Here is a 23,176-nt window from a genome sequence, read left to right as displayed (position 1 = left end):
ATTCTTCTTTAACACACTGTCTGGACTCTCAGAGCCTGAGGTCTTTCTGTGGGAGAGAAGAGGAGGAGGAGGAGGAGGAAGAGGAGGAGAAGGAGGAGGAGGAAGAGGAGGAGGAAGAGGAGGAGGAGATAAAGGAGGAAGAGGAGAAGGAGGAGGAGGAAGAGGAGGAGGAGGAGGAAGAGGAGGAGAAAAAGGAGGAAGAGGAGGAGGAGGAGGAGAAAAAGGAGGAGGAGGAGAAAAAGGAAGAGGAGGAGGAGGAAGAGGAGGAAGAGGAGGAGGAGAAAAAGGAGGAAGAGGAGAAGGAGGAGGAGGAAGAGGAGGAGAAGGAGGAGGAGGAAGAGGAGGAGGAGATAAAGGAGGAAGAGGAGGAGGAGGAGGAGGAAGAGGAGGAGGAGGAGGAGGAGGAAGAGGAGGAGAAAAAGGAGGAAGAGGAGGAGGAGGTGGAAGAGGAGGAGGTGAAAAAGGAGGAAGAGGAGGAGGAGGAGGAGAAAAAGGAGGAAGAGGAGGAGGAGGAAGAGGAGGAAGAGGAGGAGGAGGAGGAGGAGGAGAAAGAGGAGGAGGAGAAAAAGGAGGAAGAGGAGGAGGTGGAGAAAAAGAAGGAAGAGGAGGAGGAGGAGAAAAAGGAGGAAGAGGAGGAGAAAAAGGAGGAGGAAGAAGAGGAGGATGAGGAAGAGGAGGAGGAGGAGAAAAAGGAGGAAGAGGATGAGCATGAGGAAGAGGAGGAGGATGAGGAAGAGGAAGAGGAGTAGGAGGAGGAAGAAGAGGAGGAGGAGAAAAAGGAGGAGGAGGAGGAAGAGGAGGGAGGAAGAAAAGTCAGAGGTTTAAGAGGAAAACAACAACAACAACAACAGTAAAACATGTAAATAAAAGAAAAAGATCTTAATCTAAGCACATGTTCACTAACTACAGTCTAATGTGACTCTAATGTGTTTAATGACTGATCAGATTTGATGATTCAACTTTCTTAACCACGAGTGTCTTCATCTGACTTTTATTATGACCGTGATCAGTGAACTCAGCGCCTGCTTACAGGCCGTGACCACTAGGGGGCCCCCGAGAGCATTTCTTGGGGGCCCCCAACAGAGTACATTTACTTGAGTACAGTAATTAAAGGCGCCATATGTAAGAATGTGGCCAAAAACAGTTACTACATTCAAATTCAAAACACCGAGGTCTTTTAGGTTTCGTTTTTCTGACGTAACTGGCAACCCGTGGTTGCTCGGCAGCTGAGACTCTACTGACTGCAATGATTGGTAGACGGCGGTAGGTGGCGCCACATGACGCCAAAACATGATTTAAAAAAAACATAAACATGATTTGCAGTCTGCAAAATATTTTTTTTTAACGCAAATATTTAGTCTGTACTGTTGTTGTTGGTGAGTTCAGTTTGTTATATGAACATTATTCCTGAGTCTCTGTGACATATTAGGAGGATTTTATGATTTATTACATAATGCACCTTTAAGTACAATTCTGAGGGATCTGTACTTTATTCAAGTATAATATTTGGCGAGTACTCGTGACTTTACTCAAGTACATTTGAGAGGCGAATATTGTGACTTGATTTTACTTTCAATTCCTTCTCAACAACTCCATGTAGGACGTTTCTATGACTGTGGCAGTAGTAATGCAATATTTAGAAAATGTACTCTTGATACTCAAGTACTTTTAAAAACAAGTACTTCAGTACTTTTTACTTAAGTAGACATCTGACTGTAGTACTTTTACTTGTACTTGAGTCAAATTTAGCAAGGGGTATGTGTACTTTTACTCAAGTAATGAAGCCGTGTACTCTGTACGCCTCTGTATCTTATATTTGTTCATGATAAACACTTTGTTCTCTTGTTTCACCTCGTTATTTATTATTCGTTGTTATTATTCATCATCATCATCATCATCATCATCAGATGTGAACGTAGCCTTGTTTCGCCAGACAGTGAATGAGTGAATGAGTGAATGAGTGAATGAGGTGTGACCTGAGAGCACTCACAGTGATGAAGGGTGTTTGTAGATGACGGCAGGACACTCTGAAATGGAGGGAGAGGAAGACGAAGACGGTTTCACAATCACAAAGAGAACAAAGTGACATGAAATCAAGCGAGAGTGTGACGATCAGAGTCTAACGAGGAGGTGGAACTCGTTTAAATCACATCAATAACTGGAACAAAGTTAGAGATTCATCTTTACCCTCCTCCTCCTCCTCGTCCTCCTCCTCCTCGTCCTTCCTCCTCCTCGTCCTCCTCCTGAGGCGCTGGTTCCTCTTGCGGTTGACGACACAGGCAGAACCGAGCAGAACCACCAGAGCCAAGCACATGAAGGCCACTCCGCCCAGGACTCCGGCCAACAGCGGCTCGGGGACAAAGTCCAGCCGCGGAGACGAGTCTGCGGAGATCTGTGATCCTGTGAGAGGAAGAGGAAGCAGTTCATTAAAGAACAAATAAGTGATTTCACTGGAGAAAAAGAATAAAAAAACAAAAATGTATTCTTTTTTTTTTTATTCCATTGCTCACTTTACATTTAATTATTTATGACATGTTACAGATGTATATGTCAAAACGTGTGGCGTCTTCATTTAGACAAAGATAAAAACATGAAATTAAAGAGCAATCTAAGAGTTTTCTATACGGACGAACTAAAGCTTGATTTATTATGCTAAGATATATTTATTATATTAAGATCACACTCTTACATATTTAAAGCTCGTCTCTGATCAAGTTTTCACGAAAAGACGTTTCAAATGTTTACATTTGAAGGCTTGAATTTAGATTTGTAACATTTATCTTATAAAATATGGTCTGACATTCAATATGTTTATATTTTTTTATTATATATATAACTATTTTATTTTGTATTTATTCATAAAATATCAAATGTGCCAGAGATAATGTTTAATAAAGTTTAAATGTGTCGTAAGAAATAAATAATGACATTATTGATAAATACAGTAAATACATCAATTATGTTCATTTTTATTGAGTTAAAAAACAAGAAGAGAAATAAAGATTTTTGTCGTTATTTCTGTTTTCTTTAACTTGTGGTTTCCTGTTTAATTTTGTAGTTTTTCCTTGTGTTTCTGTTGTTTTATCATTTCCTGCTCCCACTGTTTTTCTGTCTGTTTGTTTTATTAAAGTCTCTTTTGTTCATTTGTGTAGAAACGCGTGACACGTTAACACGTTTTTTCTCTGAAGAATCAGAACAGACCAGAGCAGACGACTCATTACTGCTGCTCTTTTTCTGTCCTTCAGGCGTCCAACGGACACTTTTCCCTCAGGTCCTGCTCTAATTCTGCTCCAACACCAGGGGGAGGAGGAGGAGGAGGAGGAGGAGGAGGAGGAGGAGGAGGGATAAAGAGTTTGGAGAAGGAGAAACGCAGGATGGAGCGAGAACATGGAGGAGGATGAAGGTTGTTGTGGATCACCTACCCACGCTGGAGACATTGACTGATGGACCCGGCTCGCTCAGCAACTCCCCGCTACGAGAACGCAGCCGCAGCTCGTACACACGGTCCTGACACACACACACACACACACACACACACAGGGAGGATGAAACCACACTTTGTCAACACCACACTGTGCCTGCAATGCTAATCGAGTTCATTTGAATTCCGCTCGGCCTCGACAGCCGAGGAAAGAGGAGGATGAAAGAGGCCGAGAAGAGGAGGAGACAGCAAACACAGATTGAACGACAACACAGAAGTGATAACTGCCACTTCCCACATCAAAAACACATGCAGGACATATAACAAGCAGTGAAGGACTGACGCGTCTCCTCCTCCTGCTCCTCCTGCTCCTCATTACCTTCTGCAGACCTTGGACCAGAACCTCGCTGCTGTTGGCGCTGATGTTCTCCACCAGATCAGACCAGCCGCCGTCCTCGGAGCGAGACTGGAGGACGAAGCCTGTGAGCGGAGGACGCTGGTCTTCAGGAGGAGGAGACCATCTGAGAAGAAGACCAGCCGAGTCTCCGTCAGCCGACAGCAGAGCTGGAGGCCTCGGTCCACGTCTGCTCAGTGGAGGATCTGCAAGAGAGGCAACGAGAAAGACCTTCACAGATGGAACTTCTCCTGTCACTGGTGTTCAAACCCCTGAGAGTGTGAGAGGAAAAAAACCTCTGAACCTCAGTGTTTTTTCTGGGGTTTTCAGAGAGTTTTCAGGTGTGTTTTCAGGCATAAACCAGTGCTTTCAGGTGTAAACCAGAGTTTTTAGGTGTGTTTTCAAGTTTAAACCAGTGTTTTCAGGTGTAATCCAGCGTTTTCTCAGGCATAAACCAGTGTTTTCAAGTTTAAACCAGATGTTTTCAGGTTTAAACCAGTGTTTTCAGGTGTGTTTTCAAGTTTAAACCATTTTTCTCAGGTATAAACCAGTTTTTTCAGGTGTAAAACAGCATTTTCTCAGGTGTAAACCAGTGTTTTCAGGTGTAAACCAGAGTTTTCAGGTATAAACCAGTGTTTTCAGGTATAAACCAGAGTTTTTAGGTGTGTTTTCAAGTTTAAACCAGAGTTTTCAGGTTTTAACCAGTGTTTTCAGGTGTAAATCAGAGTTTTTAGGTGTGTTTTCAAGTTTAAACCATTTTTTCAGGTGTAAACCAGTGTTTTCAGGTTTAAACCAGTTTTTTCAGGCATAAACCAGTGCTTTCAGGTGTAAACCAGAGTTTTTAGGTGTGTTTTCAAGTTTAAACCAGTGTTTTCAGGTGTAATCCAGCGTTTTCTCAGGCATAAACCAGTGTTTTCAAGTTTAAACCAGATGTTTTCAGGTTTAAACCAGTGTTTTCAGGTGTGTTTTCAAGTTTAAACCATTTTTCTCAGGTATAAACCAGTTTTTTCAGGTGTAAAACAGCATTTTCTCAGGTGTAAACCAGTGTTTTCAGGTGTAAACCAGAGTTTTCAGGTATAAACCAGTGTTTTCAGGTATAAACCAGAGTTTTTAGGTGTGTTTTCAAGTTTAAACCAGAGTTTTCAGGTTTTAACCAGTGTTTTCAGGTGTAAATCAGAGTTTTTAGGTGTGTTTTCAAGTTTAAACCATTTTTTCAGGTGTAAACCAGTGTTTTCAGGTTTAAACCAGTTTTTTCAGGTGTAAACCAGTGTTTTCAGGTTTAAACCAGTTTTTTCAGGTGTAAACCAGTGTTTTCTCAGGTATAAACCAGTGTTTTCAGGTTTAAACCAGTTTTTTCAGGTGTACAGTGTTTTCTCAGGTATAAACCAGTGTTTTCAGGTTTAAACCAGTTTTTTCAGGTGTAAACCAGTGTTTTCTCAGGTATAAACCAGTGTTTTCAGGTTCAAACCAGTGTATGTGTATCATCTTAATGTTATCTGTTGATCCAGGTGCAAATTATGCATGAATTATATAAGTATATATACACACTGATTACAGTGTATCTACTGCCCCCTCTGGTCAAACACCAGCTACTGCATTCAGATGTTGACATAGGCTTTGGAATTCCGGGATCAGACGACACAAATCCAGGCCAATTTTCAAGGTCCTTGAAAGGACAAGGTTTCAATGACTCGTCTATTGGATTTCAAGGAGCTGTGTGAAACCTGGATTAATAATCTGACATGGTGACCATTGTGAAGGTAATCTGATCCTCTTTTACCACGCGTTTGCAAAACCAGTCGTTGACCTCCACGACTGAGAACCTTCACAGACTGTGACCCTGATATTACGGTCATCGTGGAGCGCGTGTCGTACGGCGACGTTCCCTGTGACGGCGACATTATCACCTCGAGTGTGTAAAAGCGTTGTTCGGGCGTAAACGTCACAGACCTGAAGTCCTGGCGGCGCTGATCTCGCTGAAGGGTCCAGTTCCCAGTTTGTTGTGAGACAGAACGCTGAAGTGATAATCCGTGGCCGGAGACAAACCCGTCACCTGAACTCTGTTCCCCTCTGACGACGGAACAGGAACAGAGAACCAGCTCTGCTTCACCTCCACCTCCTCCTCATCATCATCATCAGTCACTGACATCTTCTTCACCCTGCAGACACACAGACATTCAGCCTTTATGAAACATGACAGAAAAGAAGGTTTCATTAATCTTTCATCATCAGCTCAGGAGTTTGAGACGGAGCTGATTTTCTGCTGCAGGAGGAAGAAACTTCACCTCTAATTATTATACATCTACATACACACATATGTATAACTTACCTGATTCATTCACGTTAAAGGTCCAGTTCGCAGAATTGATCGTCAATCTGAGACCAAATATAATAAATTGACGTTTTAATAAGTTATGATCACCTGAGTTTCCAGAGGAAAAAGCACAGACACTCTTGTTTAATATGCAACTAACTTTTCTTTATTTTGCACAATGAAATGAACATTTTGAGAGAAGTCGTCACGGATACAGGAAGAGGCACAAAGTTCACTGAAGTCTGTGTAAATACACAGTTTCACCGACTGTTAAAAGAAACAGCCTTTCTACATGTTTTCAAATAAGACTTAAGACGTTTCTTTTCGATGTCTTTCAGGGGAGTGAAGTCACGCCACGACCTTTGACCCTGACGTTTCCACTGATTGGCTGCTCTCTTTTTTTTTTTTGCCCTCTAATGTGATTTATATTTATTTGTGTGCTGCTCCTCGCGGCTGCAGTGATGACCCACTTCTCTCTCAGGGATTAAAATCTCTCATCTCATATTCATGTGCTGTCGTTGTCTCAGGTTACAAAGTGATTAAGTTTCATCTCTGACGTCTCCCAAAAAACATCGTCATTATACAAACATCTTTCTCTATTAGATTAACGAAGAAAAACTTTTTACAACAAAACAACACGTCTGTGCATCAGAATACAGATCATCAATATATGGATATGATATATATATATATATATATATATGTACACATATCATGTAATGTATGTTTCAGCTCTTTGTTCAGTTTTAGACTAATTTTTTCTCCCATTAAGACTCAGTAACAAGAGATTTGAGCAATTTAAACATAAAAATGATTAATAATTTATGTTATTGTTGTCGTTGAAGTTAAAGATTTAAACACAGAGTTGAACTCACTGATCCTGAAAGAACTCCAGTTTATTTGAGTTTACAAAACTCTGCTGTGGATCCAGAAAAAGGATGAAGACAAACTCCAGCATAGAGAGGCTGAGAAAACCTGGTCTGGACTCTGTGGATCAGAGTCATGGAGTCAGAGACTCTGTAGAAGGACAGAAGACCTGCTCTGTGGTCCAGGTAAACTCCCACTCTGGAGACGACAACATCTGAGACTTTAGTGAAGATGCTGTTGTGAAGAAACTTACAACTGTTTTGATCACAAACTAAAGCCCAAGATTTGTCATTGAATCCAAATAAACTTTCATTTAATCCAAATAAACTCACTGATCTGCTGATGTTCTTGTACGTCACTGCTACATCAACTCTTCCTCCTCTCCACTCCACCTCCCAGTAACAACGTTCACTCAGACTCTCTTTACTCATGACCTGATAACACAACCAAGCAGTGAATCTGTCTGTGTGATCAGGATAAGACTGATCTTCATCCATCAATGTCACTTTTCTGTTTCCCTCAGATAAAAACAGACCTTTGTTTGCTGTGTTTGGATCCAGTTTGATTTCCTGTGAATATCTGAGGAACTCAGCTCTGGTCTTTGGTTCTGGTTCTGTTTCTGGTCCTGGTTCTGGTCCTGGTCCTGGTCCTGGTCCTGGTCCTGGTTCTGTCAGTAAAACATCTGCTTCAGCCACAGCCAGTGAGATGTTTGTCCACGTCTGGGTCAGGACGTCCTTCAGTTGTCCTCTGAGCTTCACCACAGCTGCTGTCACGTCCTCAAAGTGTCTCAGAGGACGGACGTTGATGGTGGACGAGTGTGTAGATGGACTGAGTGCTGAAAGTGAGCCGTAGTTGAGGAGAAACTGGTTGTGGTCGTGTGTGAGTGAGAGCTGCTTCAGTTCAGCTTCTCTCTTCTTCAGCTCAGTCTTCTCCTGCTGAAGCTTCTTCTCAGCGTCTCTGACTCGACTCACTTCAGTTTGCTGCTTGGATCTGATCTGCTGCTCCACCTCAGAGCTTCTCGTCTGCAGGAGATTCATCATCTCAGTGAAGTTCTCCACTGTGTCGTCCACAGCTTTATCAGCAGAGACAGTGAGGTCCTCCTCCTGCTGTTGAAGCACCTTCACGTCTCTGTCTATGTCCTGGAGTCTCTGCTGGACTTCTTCTTGACTCAGATCCAGTTGTCTCTGCTTCTGCTTCCTCTCTGCTGCAGCTGAGACTGTGTCGTGGTCTTTGTGTTGGTCCACAGAGCAGAGATAACAGATACACTGATGATCAGTGCGGCAGAACATCTTCATCACCTCGTCATGAAGAGGGCAGATGTTCTCCTGGAGGTTCTTGGAGGGCTCCACCAGCTTGTGTTTCTTAAATGCAGGTGATTGAAGATGAGGCTGGAGATGTTCCTCACAGTAAGAGGCCAAACAAACCAAACAGGACTTGAGAGCTTTCAGTTTCCTGCCAGTGCAGACGTCACAGGCCACATCTTCAGCTCCAGCATAGCAGTGATGAGCAGGAGCAGCGTGGAGTCCAGTCTTCTTCAGCTCTTCCACTAACTCTGCTAACATGACGTTCTTTAACAGTTCAGGCCTCGGTGTGAAGATCTTTCTACACTGAGGGCAGCTGTAGATCCTCTTCACGTCATCTGAGTCCCAGTGGTCTTTAATACAGTTCTTACAGAAGCTGTGTCCACAGTTCAGAGTCACAGGATCCTTCAGAAGATCCAAACAGATGGAACAAGAGAAGCTTTCTCTGTGCAGATGAACTCCTGCCATTTCACCAACCTCTGACTTTCTCTGCCTCACAACTGAAACTTATCTGAGCTCTGAACTCAACAACATGTGACGCAGCAGTGGGCGGAGCCTGGAGGCTCTGGCTCTTCTCCACCTGTTGACTGTATGTGTGTGTGTGTGTGTGTGTGTGTGTGTGTCATTAATCTCATGACTAACTATATTTAGAAGCTCTGCAGCTGAATTCTGTTTTTGTTTTTTTTTTAAATGTCGCTGCCATGAAGTGATAACAGATGAATGAATTCCTCGTCCTGGAGATCAATACCATAATAGCAGCTGTTGTCTACGGTTGCCATGGTTACAGCAGCAGAGGTTGTTTTTCTTTTTTAACACCCACCACACTGAGAAGCTCTGAGCTGCTCCTCCATCAAAGCCCGGCTGCCACGACACGTTGGCCTGTGTCAGCCCTGGAGACACGGACACAGAGGACACTGGGTGTGGACTGGTCCCTGAGGACAGAGGACATGATGGACATGATGGACATGATGGACATGTTGGACATGGTGGACATCAGACAGAACTTCGTATACACATACGTACATATATATATACATATACACATACATACATACATAAACACAGAAACATGTGTATAACCATATTCATATACTAGCCCTCCTCATGCACCTGCACCTTAACCTTTTTATTTTATATATTTATTTATTTGTTTGTATTCAGATTCAAACCTAAATTTGAATTTCATTGTACAAGTTCTGTACTTTTTCAATGATCATAAACTCATGCGATTTCATGTCTTTTATTTTAAATTCTGTACAAGGATTTGGTTTTCTAGTGCTTTATAAATAAAGTTGGACTGGGTAATCTAATCTGGAGATGAGGAGGAGGAGGAGGAGGAGGAGGAGGAGGAGGAGGCACCAGCATCATCCGTCCTGAGCTCATGTCCACGTTAATATATTACTCAGATAATAAAACTGTTACTCAGTAACAGGGAATGTTAGGCAGTCAAATAATCTGGGGGTCGATAAGATTCTAATCTGATCAGACATGGATGGTAAAGGGCAGGATTAAAAAGTTCAACTGATCATGAAGTCTGAACATTATCAGGATTTATTTGTTTTTTTAAAAGTCATTCAGCTTCTTTTACGTGAAGTCATCTTACTTTCATCTTACTTTTAAAGGAGTGATTATATACGTGTTAAGTCTTTTATTTTGAAAGGACTCACCCAGGACAAACACTTGCGTGCTCGCCTTCACCGAGGCCACGCGGTTAGTGATGTTACACTCCCACGCCCCCTGGTGGTCTTTAGTGAGCGGCTGCAGCAGCAGAGAACCGTCAGATTCAACAGAGAACGAGACGCGACGACTCGCGTCCACCTACGAGAAAACACCACAGAAGAGGAAAATAAACAGGAAACGTTATATATGTCGAGACAGACATCAGCTACAGTGGATCATTCATTCATTCATTCATTCATTCATTCATTCATTCATCATTGTCATATTCCTTCATTCAATTAAACGTCTTTGTTGTCCACCATCTTGACATGAAAGTGTGCATATTTCATGATTTTTGGGTTTGTCGTGGTCATTGTCGTCACTGTCGACGTGGTTGTTGTGGTCCTTGTTGTCCTTGGGGTCGTCATCGTGGTTGTTGTCATGATCGTTGTCATCGTGGTTGTTGTCGTCGTGGTCGTCGCCGTGGTCATGGTTTTCATTGTTGTTGTGGTCGTGGTCGACATGGTTGTTGTCGTCGTTGTCATCGTTGTGGTCGTCGTCTTTGTTGTCGTGGTCGTCCTTGTGGTCGTTGTTGTTGTCGTGGTCATCGTCGTGGTTGTTTTCGTCATGGTCGTGGTCATCGTGGTTATTGTTATCATTCGTGGTTGTCTTTGTTGTCGTAGTCATCGTCATGGTTGTTGTCGTCGTGGTCGTTGTTGTCATCGTGATCATGGTTGTCATTGTTTTTGTCGTCGTCGTCATGGTTGTTATCGTCGTGGTCGTTGTTGTCCTTGTTGTCCTTGGGGTAGTCGTCGTGGTTGTTGTCATGATCGTGGCTGTTGTCGTCGTGGTCGTCGCCGTGGTCATGGTTTTCATTGTTGTTGTGGTCGTGGTCGACATGGTTGTTGTCGTCGTCTGGGTTGTTGTCGTCGTGGTCATCGTTGGGGTCGCCGTCTTTGTTGTCGTGGTCGTTGTCCTTGTAGTCGTCGTCATTGTCGCGGTCATCGTGGTGTTTGTTATCATCGTGGTCGTCTTTGTCGTCGTCGTCATCGTCATGGTTGTTGTCGTCGTGGTGGTTGTCATCGTGATCGTGGTTGTCATTGTTTTTGTCGTCGTCGCCATCGTCATGGTTGTCGTCGTCGTCATCTTTGTTGTCGTTGTCTTTGTTGTTGTGTGTTTTTTGCGTCCTGCTTTCCTTAAGAGAATAAAAAGAGTTTGCTGAAACAAGAGTAAAGTAAAGTTTACTTTGCTCCAGGTGACTGTGATGGTGGGGTCGTTGTTTCCCTGACAGGGGACGAGCAGCGTCCGTCCAACTTCCTGTCTGTACTGACTCTGTGGAGACACGCTCAACGATGGAGGATCCTGAGGAGGAAATAAAACAACAAAAAGACTATTTAGCAGAATCAAGGAGATTACAGCAACACCAGTAATGGATTTTCAGACTGGATTACTGCGGCCTGGGCCCAGATTATCTTAATAACAAAAAGATTAGCTACACAATTAACTGGCGCACACAGTGCTGTCACTGTGCTGCACTGCATTAAAGGCAGGAGGGCTCACACGTCCACGAGGAAAAGGTCAATAAAATGTCATTTCTGCTCCGTTTTTAATTAGCGGTGACACACGTGACGTCGCGGTTAATTAAAACACACAACGCTGGAAACACAAGTGACACTTTCAGCTCCTCTTCTGTGGGTTTGAATGAAATTAATCAGTGCACTGAGAGACCCTGCTCACACACACACACACACACACACACATTCTTGTACTTGCTGCATACTGAGGACTGGGTTGCTGACAAAGTGAGGAGCAGCATTTCCACTTTATAAATCAACACAATTACAAATATCTACTTCATGAATGACATCTACAAAAAACTACTGGTTGCAGTACCATAAAATGTCTGCAGGTGGAGCCCCAGAGCAAAAAGGGCTGGAAAGCTTTTTCGATTTTATTTTATTTTTTAAATTTTTGGTCCAACATTTGACAAAAACGTCATACTATACTATGTCAACCAAAATTTAAAAAAGAATTTGACAAAAAAATTTCACTCCAAAATTTGACAAAAACATCATACTATACTGTCTTCCAAAATTTGAAAAAAAAATTTGACCCAAAATTTGAAAAAAAAATTTGACCCAAAATTTTAAAAAGAAAATTGACCCAAAATTTTAAACAAATTTTTTACCCAAAATTAGAAAAAAAAAATTTGACCCTAAATATTTGGTCCAACATTTGACAAAAACGTCATTCTATACTATGTCGTCCAAAATTTGAAAAAAAAAATTGACCCAAAATTGTTGGTCCAAAATTTGACAAAAAAAAAATGGGATCCAAAATTTTGGGGAAAAAATTTGACCCAAAATTTGAAACAAAAAAATTTGGTCCAAAATTTGAAAAAAAAAACATTTGGTCCAATATTTGAAAAAATAATTTTGGTCCAAAATTTGAAAAAAAAAATTTGGTCACACACACACACACACACACTCACCTGTAGAATGACAGTAGTGGGTCCAGACTGACCCATGGTGCCGTAGCTGTTGTATGGAGTACAGATGTAAACTCCTGCTGCGTCGTCATTGACCGTGGCCATGAACAAAGAGCCGTCTGATGTCCAGCTCCATCCTGGATACTGAGAGAGAGAGAAAACACACAATAATCACACACAGAAAACATACAATAATCACACAGCTGTAGAGAGTACATGTCAGATGTAATTACGGCCAAAATCACAGCTATGTTAGATGAAATAATCTCTGATATTACACACAGAGACAGAGCTGGTGACATATTCAGGGTGGATGTGGAATAATTGGCAGAATAACAGACAGATTCCAGCATGTCCTGCTCCACAGGAGTCCATCACACTTCCTGTGGAGCATCATGTCCATCCATGGAGAAGAGTTGAAGAGGAGGAGGAGGAGGAGGAGGAGGAAGAAGAGGAGGAGGACGGGGGTCAAAGAACACAGCAGGTGGAGGACGAGGACAAACAATGAAAATGGTGAAAGTTTGAAGGAAAATTGTATTTAAAGCTGCTGTAAATCTAATTTTCACTGAACAGAACAGAGAGGATCTGCACTTCTGGAGGACGTAGCTCCGCCCACTTCTCCTGTACGCTCATTCTTCAGGTGAGGTGACAGGCCTGAAGGGGGCGGTGACGAGTCTCCCTCTGTGATTGATTCAAAAACCTTTTAAAGTCCCGACTAAACCTCCCCCTCTGAGGTTAACTCCGCCCACTTCCTGATTTTGAAAAATGCCAAGAAGTGAGCGCTGAGTGAGGGAGGGGGGGGGGGGGGGGGGAGCAGAGGAGGTGGGCGTGGTCGGGTATTAATATCTGACACTGAGCTTAAAGAGGTGGAGAGAGAAAGACGATAAATGGTATTTATAAAAGGGGGAGGAGTCTGGGACAATGATTGACCAGACTGGACACTCAATGTCTCCCAGGTCGTTGTATATATGTATGTATATATATATACATATATATATATATGTATATATATATATATATATATATATATATATATATATATATATACACACATACACAAATAAACGTATATATATATATATATATATATACACACATATACGTATATATATATATACTAGTGCTGCTGCGACACCGGAGTCCAGTCACCGTTTACCAGTTAGCTCCGTTAGCTCCTTTAGCTCGTTTAGCACCATGAGCGTTAGCCTACAGTGGAACTGGAGCGGTCTGTTTTATTAAAGGAAAAGAGCAGCGCTAACAAATAACCAGCGTACCTGTGTACTGCGTATGTGTGCGTATGTTTTTAAAGTTTAGCTTGGCGTCATGTTTACGTGACTCCCGATTGTTAAAATGAGTCTCTAAAGTAACGCTAACCTTTCTTTTAATAAAACAGACCGCTCCAGTTCCACTGTAGGCTAACGCAAACGGAGCTCAACGAGCTAACACAGCTAATGGAGCTAACTGAAACGGTGCCTGGACTCGTCATGCGTTAACAGGCGTTAACCTAGTGCCCACCTCTAATATATATACATATAAATACATGCATTGTGTTGTTTGACAGATTTATAACCTGATAACTACACGACAACAACACATCTGTCACTTGACTCAAGCTGTTGTTGTTGTCGTTGTTGTTAGCTCTAGCATAAGCCGCTGGGGGAGTAGCCGCTGGTTGTGTTTACGAGGTAAACTCCAGTGAACACAAATGTTCCAACCACATAAATCATGTCACACAGAGGGGGAAAGGAAAGAGAGAGGCCGACAACAGCATTCTTTTCTCAAACTGAACCTGCTGTTTCTTTCTTCTCGCTCTGTGTAAAAGCGTTGAATTGACTTGCTGAACAAACAGACTTTGTGCCTTTATCTGCCTCTTCTTACCGAGAGCAGGTCGAGTGCTTTTCCATCCTTTGTCCAGTCGACGCGGAGCAGCGGAGGCTGAGCGGCGGCTCGGCAGGCGACCAAGCCGCTCATACCTGTGGGCAGGTACGTTTCCCGGGGCATGTGAAGAGTCAGCGCTGGATCTGAGACGAGCAGACACAAGAAATTACAATCATTCATTCACGATCCACAAAAACCTGCTCCATGACATTCAAAACACCTGTTCATTGAATGGCTGTTTTATGTCTTTTCATTGAACGTCAGTTGATTTAGATGTATTTTATTATTATTAATTATGTCTCGTGTCCACTGTGATTGTTTCAAAGGGCGTTACAAACAAAGCTGGACTGGATAAACAATGAAAATACAAATGAGTGCTGGGCGCGTTAATGGCGGTTAACGGCGTCAATGTTAACGCACGTTAATGCATGATGTGTTTCCATGACGACTGACGGGAAAAAGGACGCGCGTGACGTCATGTTTACGTGACTCCAAATTGTTAAAATGAGTCTCTAAAGTTAACGCTAACATTTAAAAACAGATACGCACACATACGCAGTACGCAGGTGCGCTAAGGTTATTTGTTAGCGCTGCTCTTTTCCTTTAATAAACAGACCGCTCCAGTTCCACTGTAGGCTAACGCTAACGGCGCTAAGACGAGCTAATGCAGCTAACGGAGCTAACTGGTAAACGGTGCCTGGACTCCGGTGTCGCTGCGCGTAAACGTGACGTCACGCGCGTCTTTTTCCGGTCAGTCGTCGTGGAAACGTGTCGTGTGTTAACGCGCGTTAGCGTGTGTTAAAAAACTAATATAAATATGAACAAAAAAGAGAATAAATAGACACAACAGAAACAAAATGAGAGAAGATAAAAGAAAGAAAACATACCTGCCGTCTCTCGATGACTCACACACACACTCACACACACACACACACTCTAACTAGAGGTGAAAGTGAAACGTACGCATCACGGTGAGGTTGGCGGAGGCTGTGGGCGGGGTCAACAGGCCGTTGCTCGGCGTGCAGGTGTAGTTCCCAGAATCCTCGGGGACGAGGCTGGAGATGAGCAGAGTTCCATCCACCATGATCTTCACTCGAGTCTTCAAAGAGCTGAGAGACAAACACACGACGGGAGAAACTCACTTTCACAACCCACTCTCTTCACATCACTCTTACATTAACACACAGGAAACCTCAGCGCTGGAATATAATATAGAAAACACACTTCACTATCATCAAGGTCACATGACTCACACACAGGAAATGACCTGGATACTTCCTGTCACTAAAGATAGAACAGCTCGTTATTTGGCAGCCAGTCTGTTGGTGGATGTATAGAGTAGCTCGTTATTTGGCAGCCAGTCTGTTGGTGGATGTAAAGAGTAGCTCATTATTTGGCAGTCAGTTTCTTGGTGGATGTATGGAGTAGCTCATTATTTGGCAGTCAGTTTCTTGGTGGATGTATGGAGTAGCTCATTATTTGGCAGTCAGTTTCTTGGTGGATGTATAGAGTAGCTCATTATTTGGCAGTCAGTCTTGTGGTGAATGTATAGAGTAGCTCATTATTTGGCAGTCAGTCTTGTGGTGGATGTATATAGTAGCTCATTATTTGGCAGCCAGTGTGTTGGTGGATGTATATAGTAGCTCAACATTTGGCAGTCAGTCTTGTGGTGGATGTACTGTATCGAGTAGCTCATTATTTGGCAGTCAGCTTCTCGATGGATATTGATATTAGCTCACTATTTGGCAGTCAGTTTATTGGTGGATATTGAGATAAGATCACTATTTGACAGTCAGTTTTTTGGTGGATATAGAGTTTAGCTCACTACTTGGCAGTCAGTCTGTTGATGGATGTAAAGAGTAGCTCATCATTTGGCAGTCAGTTTTGTGGTAGATGTATAGAGTAGCTCATTATTTGGCAGTAAGTTAATTGGTGGATATTGAGATAAGATCACTATTTGACAGTCAGTTTCTTGGTGGATATAGAGTTTAGCTCACTACTTGGCAGTCAGTCTGTTGATGGATGTATAGAGTAGCTCATTATTTGGCAGTCAGCTTCTTGGTGGATATTGATATTAGCTCACTATTTGGCAGTCCGTTTCTTGGTGGATATAGAGATTAGCTCACTATTTGGCAGTCCGTTTCTTGGTGGATATAGAGATTTGGTCACTATTTGACAGTCAGTTTCTTGGTGGATATAGCGTTTAGCTCACTATTTGGCAGGCAGTCTGTTGGTGGACTTTAGAGGCTAAAATACCTGGATTTTTCTACATTTGACAGAACTGAAGAAGTTTCTTGGACAAAGGTGAAACGTTTTCACCTAAACGACTGAAGATGATTATGACCTGGATGACTGATACATAACATCATAAAGGTCATAATGTCACAGTAAAACCTTTTATTATTATTATATAATATTCCACACTGAACAGCTCAAAGAAAATCTCACTCTCAGTTTCTTTTGGTTTTTTTTCAGAGTTCATGACTGATCAGAGATTTCTGTCACTGACTGAAGACAAAGTTAGAAACAAACTGTCAGAGTTTCTGCTGTTTAACATGATAAAGATATTCTGTGAAACAATCACCTGTTTAAACATTCAGCAGACGCCGACCTGCATTAGCATTCACTCTGTGTGTGTGTGTGTGTGTGTGTGTGTGTGTGTGTGTGTGTGTGTGTGTGTGTGTGTGTGTGTGTGTGTGTGTGTGTGTGTGTGTAATCCTGCTTTTATCACTGATTTCGACTCCTGGGGAAAATGATCCTTCTCTTCTTTCATCACTAACTTTATCTGATGTTTGATAATGAGCTCAGTTCATGTCGTTAAAAACCCAAACAATGAGCTAAAGCAGGATTTAAAAGAACGTATAGCGCTGCAGGTGTTGGCGCATATATAGATATATAGATATAAATATATACATATATATATATAAAACATGAACTCAAAATGAAAAATACAAACTGAAGCTTTTCAATAATTAAACGTCGATGAATAAAACACGACTGCTCCGTGTTTTGACAGGTGGATCTTTTTTCCTTTGAATCATGAAAATATGATGAATATTGAAAGAAAAACCCGTTTGAACACGAGCTCTGATCACATGATCGATACGTGAAGAGACAGGAAACACCTGCGAATCTCCGCTGACGCACAGTAACGTGACCTGCTTCACCTTCAGTCATCCAGGGTCACGGGGTCAAAGGTCACAGTGAGGAGGAAAGTTAGTGTCCATGATTGGAGCTTGTGTTGAATATAAATATATATAGAGAGAGACATATTTATAATGGACATTATTCATGTCGTCTTGGTCTACATAAATATGTGAAATGTAAAATATAAATAGTACAATATAGTATTATTACAGTTTTCCTCTCCTGCATTTTCTGCAAAATTGTCAATAATAAAGATCAGATTTTGTTCTATGCTGTCGTTCGTGAATATTACATGATGACACACACAAACACGCACACACGCACACACACGCACGCACACACACAGCAATTTTAAAAGTCAAAGCCTGCAGCTACAAACCTTTGTCTGCTTTTTATTTTATGCTGATTGAATTTCACATCAGAGGCAGAAGAAGAAGAAAGATCCACCTTTTATCATCGCACAAGTATCTGTGTGTGTGTGTGTGTGTGTGTGTGTGTGTGTGTGTGTGTGTGTGTGTGTGTGTGTGTGTGTGTGTGTGTGTGTGTGTGTGTGTGTGTGTGTCTCTCTCTCTCTCATCACTCACAGGTCTGATTACTTCCATTATCCATTAGTTCCACCACTTATCCTTTGGTCGGGTCACTGAGGAGCTGGAGCCAATCCCAGCTGCTGTTATAGATGAGAGGCGGGGCAAGCTGCCAGACTGACGCACACACACATTTCTGTTTCATCACATTCACACTGATGAAAAAAAATCCCATTTAATCCCGGGATTAAGCTGTTTTTTTGACCGGTGAGAAGGAGTTTGACCAGAATTGTGATTTTTGCCTTGTGTGATGATTGAGTTTGAAAGATTTGCCCAGGAAATATTCACATTTAAGAAGCCGATTATTAATTATTAATAGGGCTGCAACTAACGATTATTTTTGTTGTCGACTAATCTACCGATTTTGTTTTTGGATTAGTCGACTAATCACGATTATCTTCATTAGCACCTATTTTAGACTTGTGTTTAACCTAAATACAGTGGACTCACGTGTGTGTGCTTTAATAACACGACATTTATCACAGTTAAATACCTGAAATGAATAATCACAGATTTCTTACAGCTTAAATATTGAATTAATCTGCTCCAAATTATACAGATGATAAATTAAAGAGGTTTAATTACAATTTATTATAAATGCTAGTATTGACAGGGGCTGAAATGAAGTATGTCAAAGCAGCTTAACCTGTAATTCACTGATTACTGCTGTAAAATACGCATTAACGTAAGTGAACTAGCGTTCGCTAAGCTAGCTTCTTCCATGATTTTCTGTAATCGATTACGTCGACTAATCGTTGCAGCCTTAATTATTAAAAAGCATTAAGACGGATTAATAATGGTTTAACTGTTGAGGATGTTTTATAAATTGAATGTATTATATATACATATTTGATGTCTGTCTTTCTGTCAGGATGGTTTTGCAAACGGACAATAAACTATGATCTTTCTTATTTCTTTCTAAAATGTGATTTTTGTGGGTGTTTTAAATGTAAATAAAAGACAAACAAAGAAGGTAAAAATGTCTGCACTCACTCGATGTGATGGACGTTTTCTCCTCCTTTCTGCCAAACGTACGTCATGTTGGGAGGGTCGGCCACCGCCTGGCAGCGCAGCAGTGCATTCTGGGACATGTTGAGGGAGGTGCTTCTCGGGGGGACGACAATAACGGGCGGACCTGGTGAGGGACAGGTCACACAGCAACACCTTTGTTCACAAATCCTAACATGAAGCAGGATGTGATGACATTATTTTTTATTCATGAACTCATTATGTAAAGTAGATGTTTATTATGTGATGAACACTAGGGGGCGCTGTGTGTTAATAACAGATGAAAAACCTTCCGCGTTAACCTCAATGTGACTTCTATTTAGAGGGAAAAGTACAGTCGCAGTTTGAAGAAAATCCTCCTTCAAACTTTTCCTCGTCAACAGCAGCTTAAAAAAAAGAAATCTAATCTCCATGACGACGGAGCGACGCCGTTACTCTGGTGTCACGAAATCAGTGTTTTCTTCACAGGAAGTGACTTTAATTCACTGTGACGCTGTCTTTTTCTGCACGCTCGTATGATGCAAGAGGAAGAAACAGCCATGCAAATGACTACTGCACGCACACACACACACACACACACACAGAGTCTGGTTTCCAGGACTTCAGAGGACATTACTTTGACTTACATTCATTTCCTGGATACAAAATGTCTTCACCAGTAACTTTAATAATTTACATGAGAAATACCTGGAACACACACACACACACACACAGGAAACAGCTGACCTTTGATCTTGACTCTGGTCACATGACTGGCGTTCCCCTCAGAGTTGGAGGCGTGGCATGTGTACCGCCCTGCCGACTGTGTGGTCAGCGCTGGCAGAGATAACGCCCCCTCCTGGTGAACGTGTACACACACGTACACATCACATGATCAGACACACACACACAGAATAAACTATATATATATAAACTATATTTCACACAGAATAATAATATTATAATAATATAATAATAATAATAATAGTTTTTAAAATGGGAACAGAAATACAGATTTGTCTAATGAAGCCGCAGTTTTAATTTAACACAATATAATGTAATATAATATGATATAATATAATATCAGTAATAATATTAGTAATATTAGTAATATAAAACTGACTAGGGTCACACTCACCTGATGAATCACACTCCCGTCTTTCATCCAGGTGATGGTGGGCGGGGGGTTACCACTGGCAACACAGGTGAGAGACAGGTGAGCTCCAACCAGAGACTCCACCACAGGGGGCGGAGCTTCTGTGAAGGTGGGTGGAGCTATGGAAGAAAATAGTGGAGATGAGATCATCTTCATCAAAACTCAAAGTGATGAAGAAAAACTTGAGGGTGCTGTGGTCCGTTTAAGTCTCAAAGCTAATTCCAGTCTTTTATTTTCTGAAAACACTTTAAACAACGATTTCACTTTTGTTTTAAAAACATTTCCCGGTCCCTAAAGAAAAGCTGTTACATATTTAACAGATTTATATTTGCACACAAACACAAAAAGTCTGCAAAAACAGACGTTTAAGAAAGGAAGAGAAATCTCATTTGAACTTAATCTTAAAGCAGATTACAGCTTACTTTACAAAAACAAGAGTCTGCGTTAAATCAATGCTTTAAAAAGCTTTTCCAGGGTCAAATTCCAGCACTTTTAAGGTTATTTTAATGCTTTTGCAGCTGAGGTATAACATATATATGAACATATATATGAACATATATATGAATATCATGTTTTATAAAGAAGTCAGACGTCTAATCATCAAAGAAACACAGTGAGCTTTTCCTCTTCAGGGTTTTTAAATACATCATCTAATATGTGTAATAATACGTGTGAAGAGTAAAACAAAACAAAAAACTGCTGCTTTTCATCGTCACTAAAGTCGTGTTTCTCTTAAACGAAGCTTCTGAAAAAGACTGATTTCATTTCAAACTCTGTCGAGATTAAAGTGATGGATGAGGCTGGAAAATACAACTCTGCAAAAGAGAGAGAGAGAGAAAGAAAACGTGGAAACACGGAAAAGTGAAGACATAATGACTCCAGACAGTGACGGCAGGAAAACGTTAGAATGACATAACAATGAGAATAAGTCAAAGTAAGAAGAGTTTTTAGTTTTTACGGTTTTGAGAAGACGTTAATGTCTTAAGTTATATTATTAAAAACCCTTTTCTTTGACTCTTTAAGATGCTTTTATTGGCTGAAGATCATTTAGACGTTGTCGTCCTTTAAGATTCTAACACAGCGTTTCCTTTCATACAGTCGTCACTTTATTGTTATTTAGACACACAGTTATTAGTGTTTAAAGTGTTTAATGATGATTGTTTACTTTGTGAGATGATAATTGTGTGATTTTGATTTAAAAAATGTTCAGTTTAAAAAAAAATGCTAATTCATGCTCACAGGCCGGAGGCGAGGCTTTTTCTCTCTGCTGTAGATTTAAGGAAAAATAATAATTATCCATCGGGGATTCCTGCACTGGGGCCGTGATGTGGACCGAATGTGATTTATTCATTATTTATTTATCCTTTTTAACGGGCTTTTCCACTTTTATTACAGAGCACAGAGAAGCATGAAGGGAGGAGGAGGAGGAGGAGGAAGACGCTGCAAAGGACCATGGGATTTAGATTTGGAGACGCTGTTCATGAGTTAATGTTTGACTCTTATCGTTGGCGATGTTGTTGTTATTTTAAAATAATAATAGCAATAAAGACATGAATAACCCGTGATGCTCACCACAGACGGAGAGCAGAGTCCACGAGTCGTTCCTCGGATCCTCTGAGGGTTTGTCCAACAGCAGAATACGACACTCGTATAATCCCTGATCCTCCAGACGCACGTCCTGCAGCTTCAGGGAGGTGACACTGACCAGAGACACCCGGCCTGCAGGGACACACAGAGTGTGTGAGTGTGTGTGTGTGTGTGTGTGTGTGTGTGTGTGCGTGTGTGTGTGTGTGTGTGTGTGAGAAAAGGCCGCCTGCAGGTGACGCTGATCTCACATCTGAGAGGTTTTGTTAAAAAAGAACATCTTCACCTGAAATGACTTCACAGTGACACGCACGCACACGCACACGCACATGCACGCGCGCGCGCACACACACACAGACGTGAGCTCCTGGTTGCCAGGTGACGAGGATCACACCCTCACTCTTTCATCAGCAGCAGCTCACTCTCTTCTCTGTGTCTGTGATTTCACACTTTTGTCAGACAAGGTGACTGAAACCATCAGACCTGCAGGTCTGAGTCCAGGTCTGAGACTAGAGTCCAGGTCTGAGACTAGAGTCCAGGTCTGAGTCCAGGTCTGAGACTAGAGTCCAGGTCTGAGACTAGAGTCCAGGTCTGAGTCCAGGTCTGAGACCTGAGTCCAGGTCTGAGTCCAGGTCTGAGTCCAGATCTGAGACCAGGTCTGAGTCCATCTCCATTTTTCCATATTGTCCTTGTCATTATTATTGTTTGACTGATTCAAAACTGTAATAATAACACACACACACACACGCTAAGTTTAACTGTCTGATCTAGTGTTAGTTTGTTTACATATTTGTGTATATTTATGAATATTGTGCTGCGATGAGAATAACTTTGCATAACATTTCAGTCTTTATCGTCTCTACGACCTCATGCACATTTGAACAATAACGGAATATTAATCTGCTTCATTTCTATGTAGAATTACACACACACACGCACACACACACACACACACACACACAGTGACCTGTGGTGATAACACGCTGTGATTTGTGGCGTCTGCAGCAGGAGGGGGCGTGGCCTCAGCAGTGATAACACCTCGCCCTGTTTGCTTTTCCACACCAGACGACACTGTGTCCACAGAGGGACACACGGGGGGACAGAGGGACAGAGGGTGGGACAGAGGGCGGGACAGAGGGCGGGACAGAGGGACAGAGGGCGGGACACACGGGGGGACAGAGGGACAGAGGGCGGGACACACAGAGGGACAGAGGGACAGAGGGCGGGACACACAGGGGGACAGAGGGCGGGACACACAGGGGGACAGAGGGCGGGACAGAGGGAGAGACACACGGGGGGACAGAGGGCGGGACAGAGGGACAGAGGGAGGGACAGAGGGCGGGACAGAGGGACAGAGGGCGGGACACACGGGGGGACAGAGGGCGGGACACACGGG

The 23,176-nt window shown here is 42.2% G+C and overlaps 2 protein-coding genes across 3 annotated transcripts in view; both read right to left on the bottom strand.

Moving 5' to 3' along the window:
* Positions 1-2,146: 2,146 nt before the first annotated feature.
* LOC310944628 (protein turtle homolog A-like) overlaps positions 2,147-23,176 on the bottom strand; it is a gene marked incomplete at both ends in the record, with an annotated part of 27,510 nt that continues 6,480 nt past the window's right edge. Inside the window, 14 exons of the mRNA XM_083910433.1 lie at positions 2,147-2,400; positions 3,423-3,507; positions 3,801-4,021; positions 5,766-5,974; positions 9,118-9,229; positions 9,965-10,115; positions 11,202-11,318; positions 12,448-12,588; positions 14,323-14,465; positions 15,286-15,431; positions 19,047-19,188; positions 19,788-19,899; positions 20,179-20,315; positions 21,769-21,915. Of these exons, the coding sequence (XP_083766559.1) occupies positions 2,147-2,400; positions 3,423-3,507; positions 3,801-4,021; positions 5,766-5,974; positions 9,118-9,229; positions 9,965-10,115; positions 11,202-11,318; positions 12,448-12,588; positions 14,323-14,465; positions 15,286-15,431; positions 19,047-19,188; positions 19,788-19,899; positions 20,179-20,315; positions 21,769-21,915 (2,117 nt within the window). The remainder of the gene's footprint in view (positions 2,401-3,422; positions 3,508-3,800; positions 4,022-5,765; positions 5,975-9,117; positions 9,230-9,964; positions 10,116-11,201; positions 11,319-12,447; positions 12,589-14,322; positions 14,466-15,285; positions 15,432-19,046; positions 19,189-19,787; positions 19,900-20,178; positions 20,316-21,768; positions 21,916-23,176) is intronic.
* LOC310925045 (tripartite motif-containing protein 16-like) lies at positions 6,279-8,769 on the bottom strand. Of its 2 annotated transcripts, XM_083886913.1 has the most exons (2): positions 7,329-8,769; positions 7,125-7,230 (listed from the first exon to the last, which is right to left on the bottom strand). In XM_083886913.1, exons 1-2 carry the CDS (start codon positions 8,763-8,765, stop codon positions 7,219-7,221), a joined length of 1,449 nt encoding a protein of 482 aa, XP_083743039.1. In that variant the 5' UTR covers positions 8,766-8,769; the 3' UTR covers positions 7,125-7,218. The 2 variants fall into 2 exon arrangements, with proteins under 2 accessions (XP_083743038.1, XP_083743039.1); XM_083886912.1 differs by having other exon boundaries at positions 6,279-8,769.

Source organism: Microchirus variegatus (genome assembly GCF_963457635.1).
Source record: "Microchirus variegatus genome assembly, chromosome: 1".
NCBI classification, from domain to species: Eukaryota; Metazoa; Chordata; class Actinopteri; order Pleuronectiformes; family Soleidae; genus Microchirus; species Microchirus variegatus.
The sequence above is the reverse complement of the archived record's forward strand: the minus strand, read 5'-3'. Positions and strand labels throughout refer to the sequence as shown.

Bases quoted from the DNA above. Each gene is read 5' to 3' on its own strand.
- LOC310925045 (XM_083886912.1), bottom strand. From the start codon at position 8,765: ATGGCAGGAGTTCATCTGCACAGAGAAAGCTTCTCTTGTTCCATCTGT.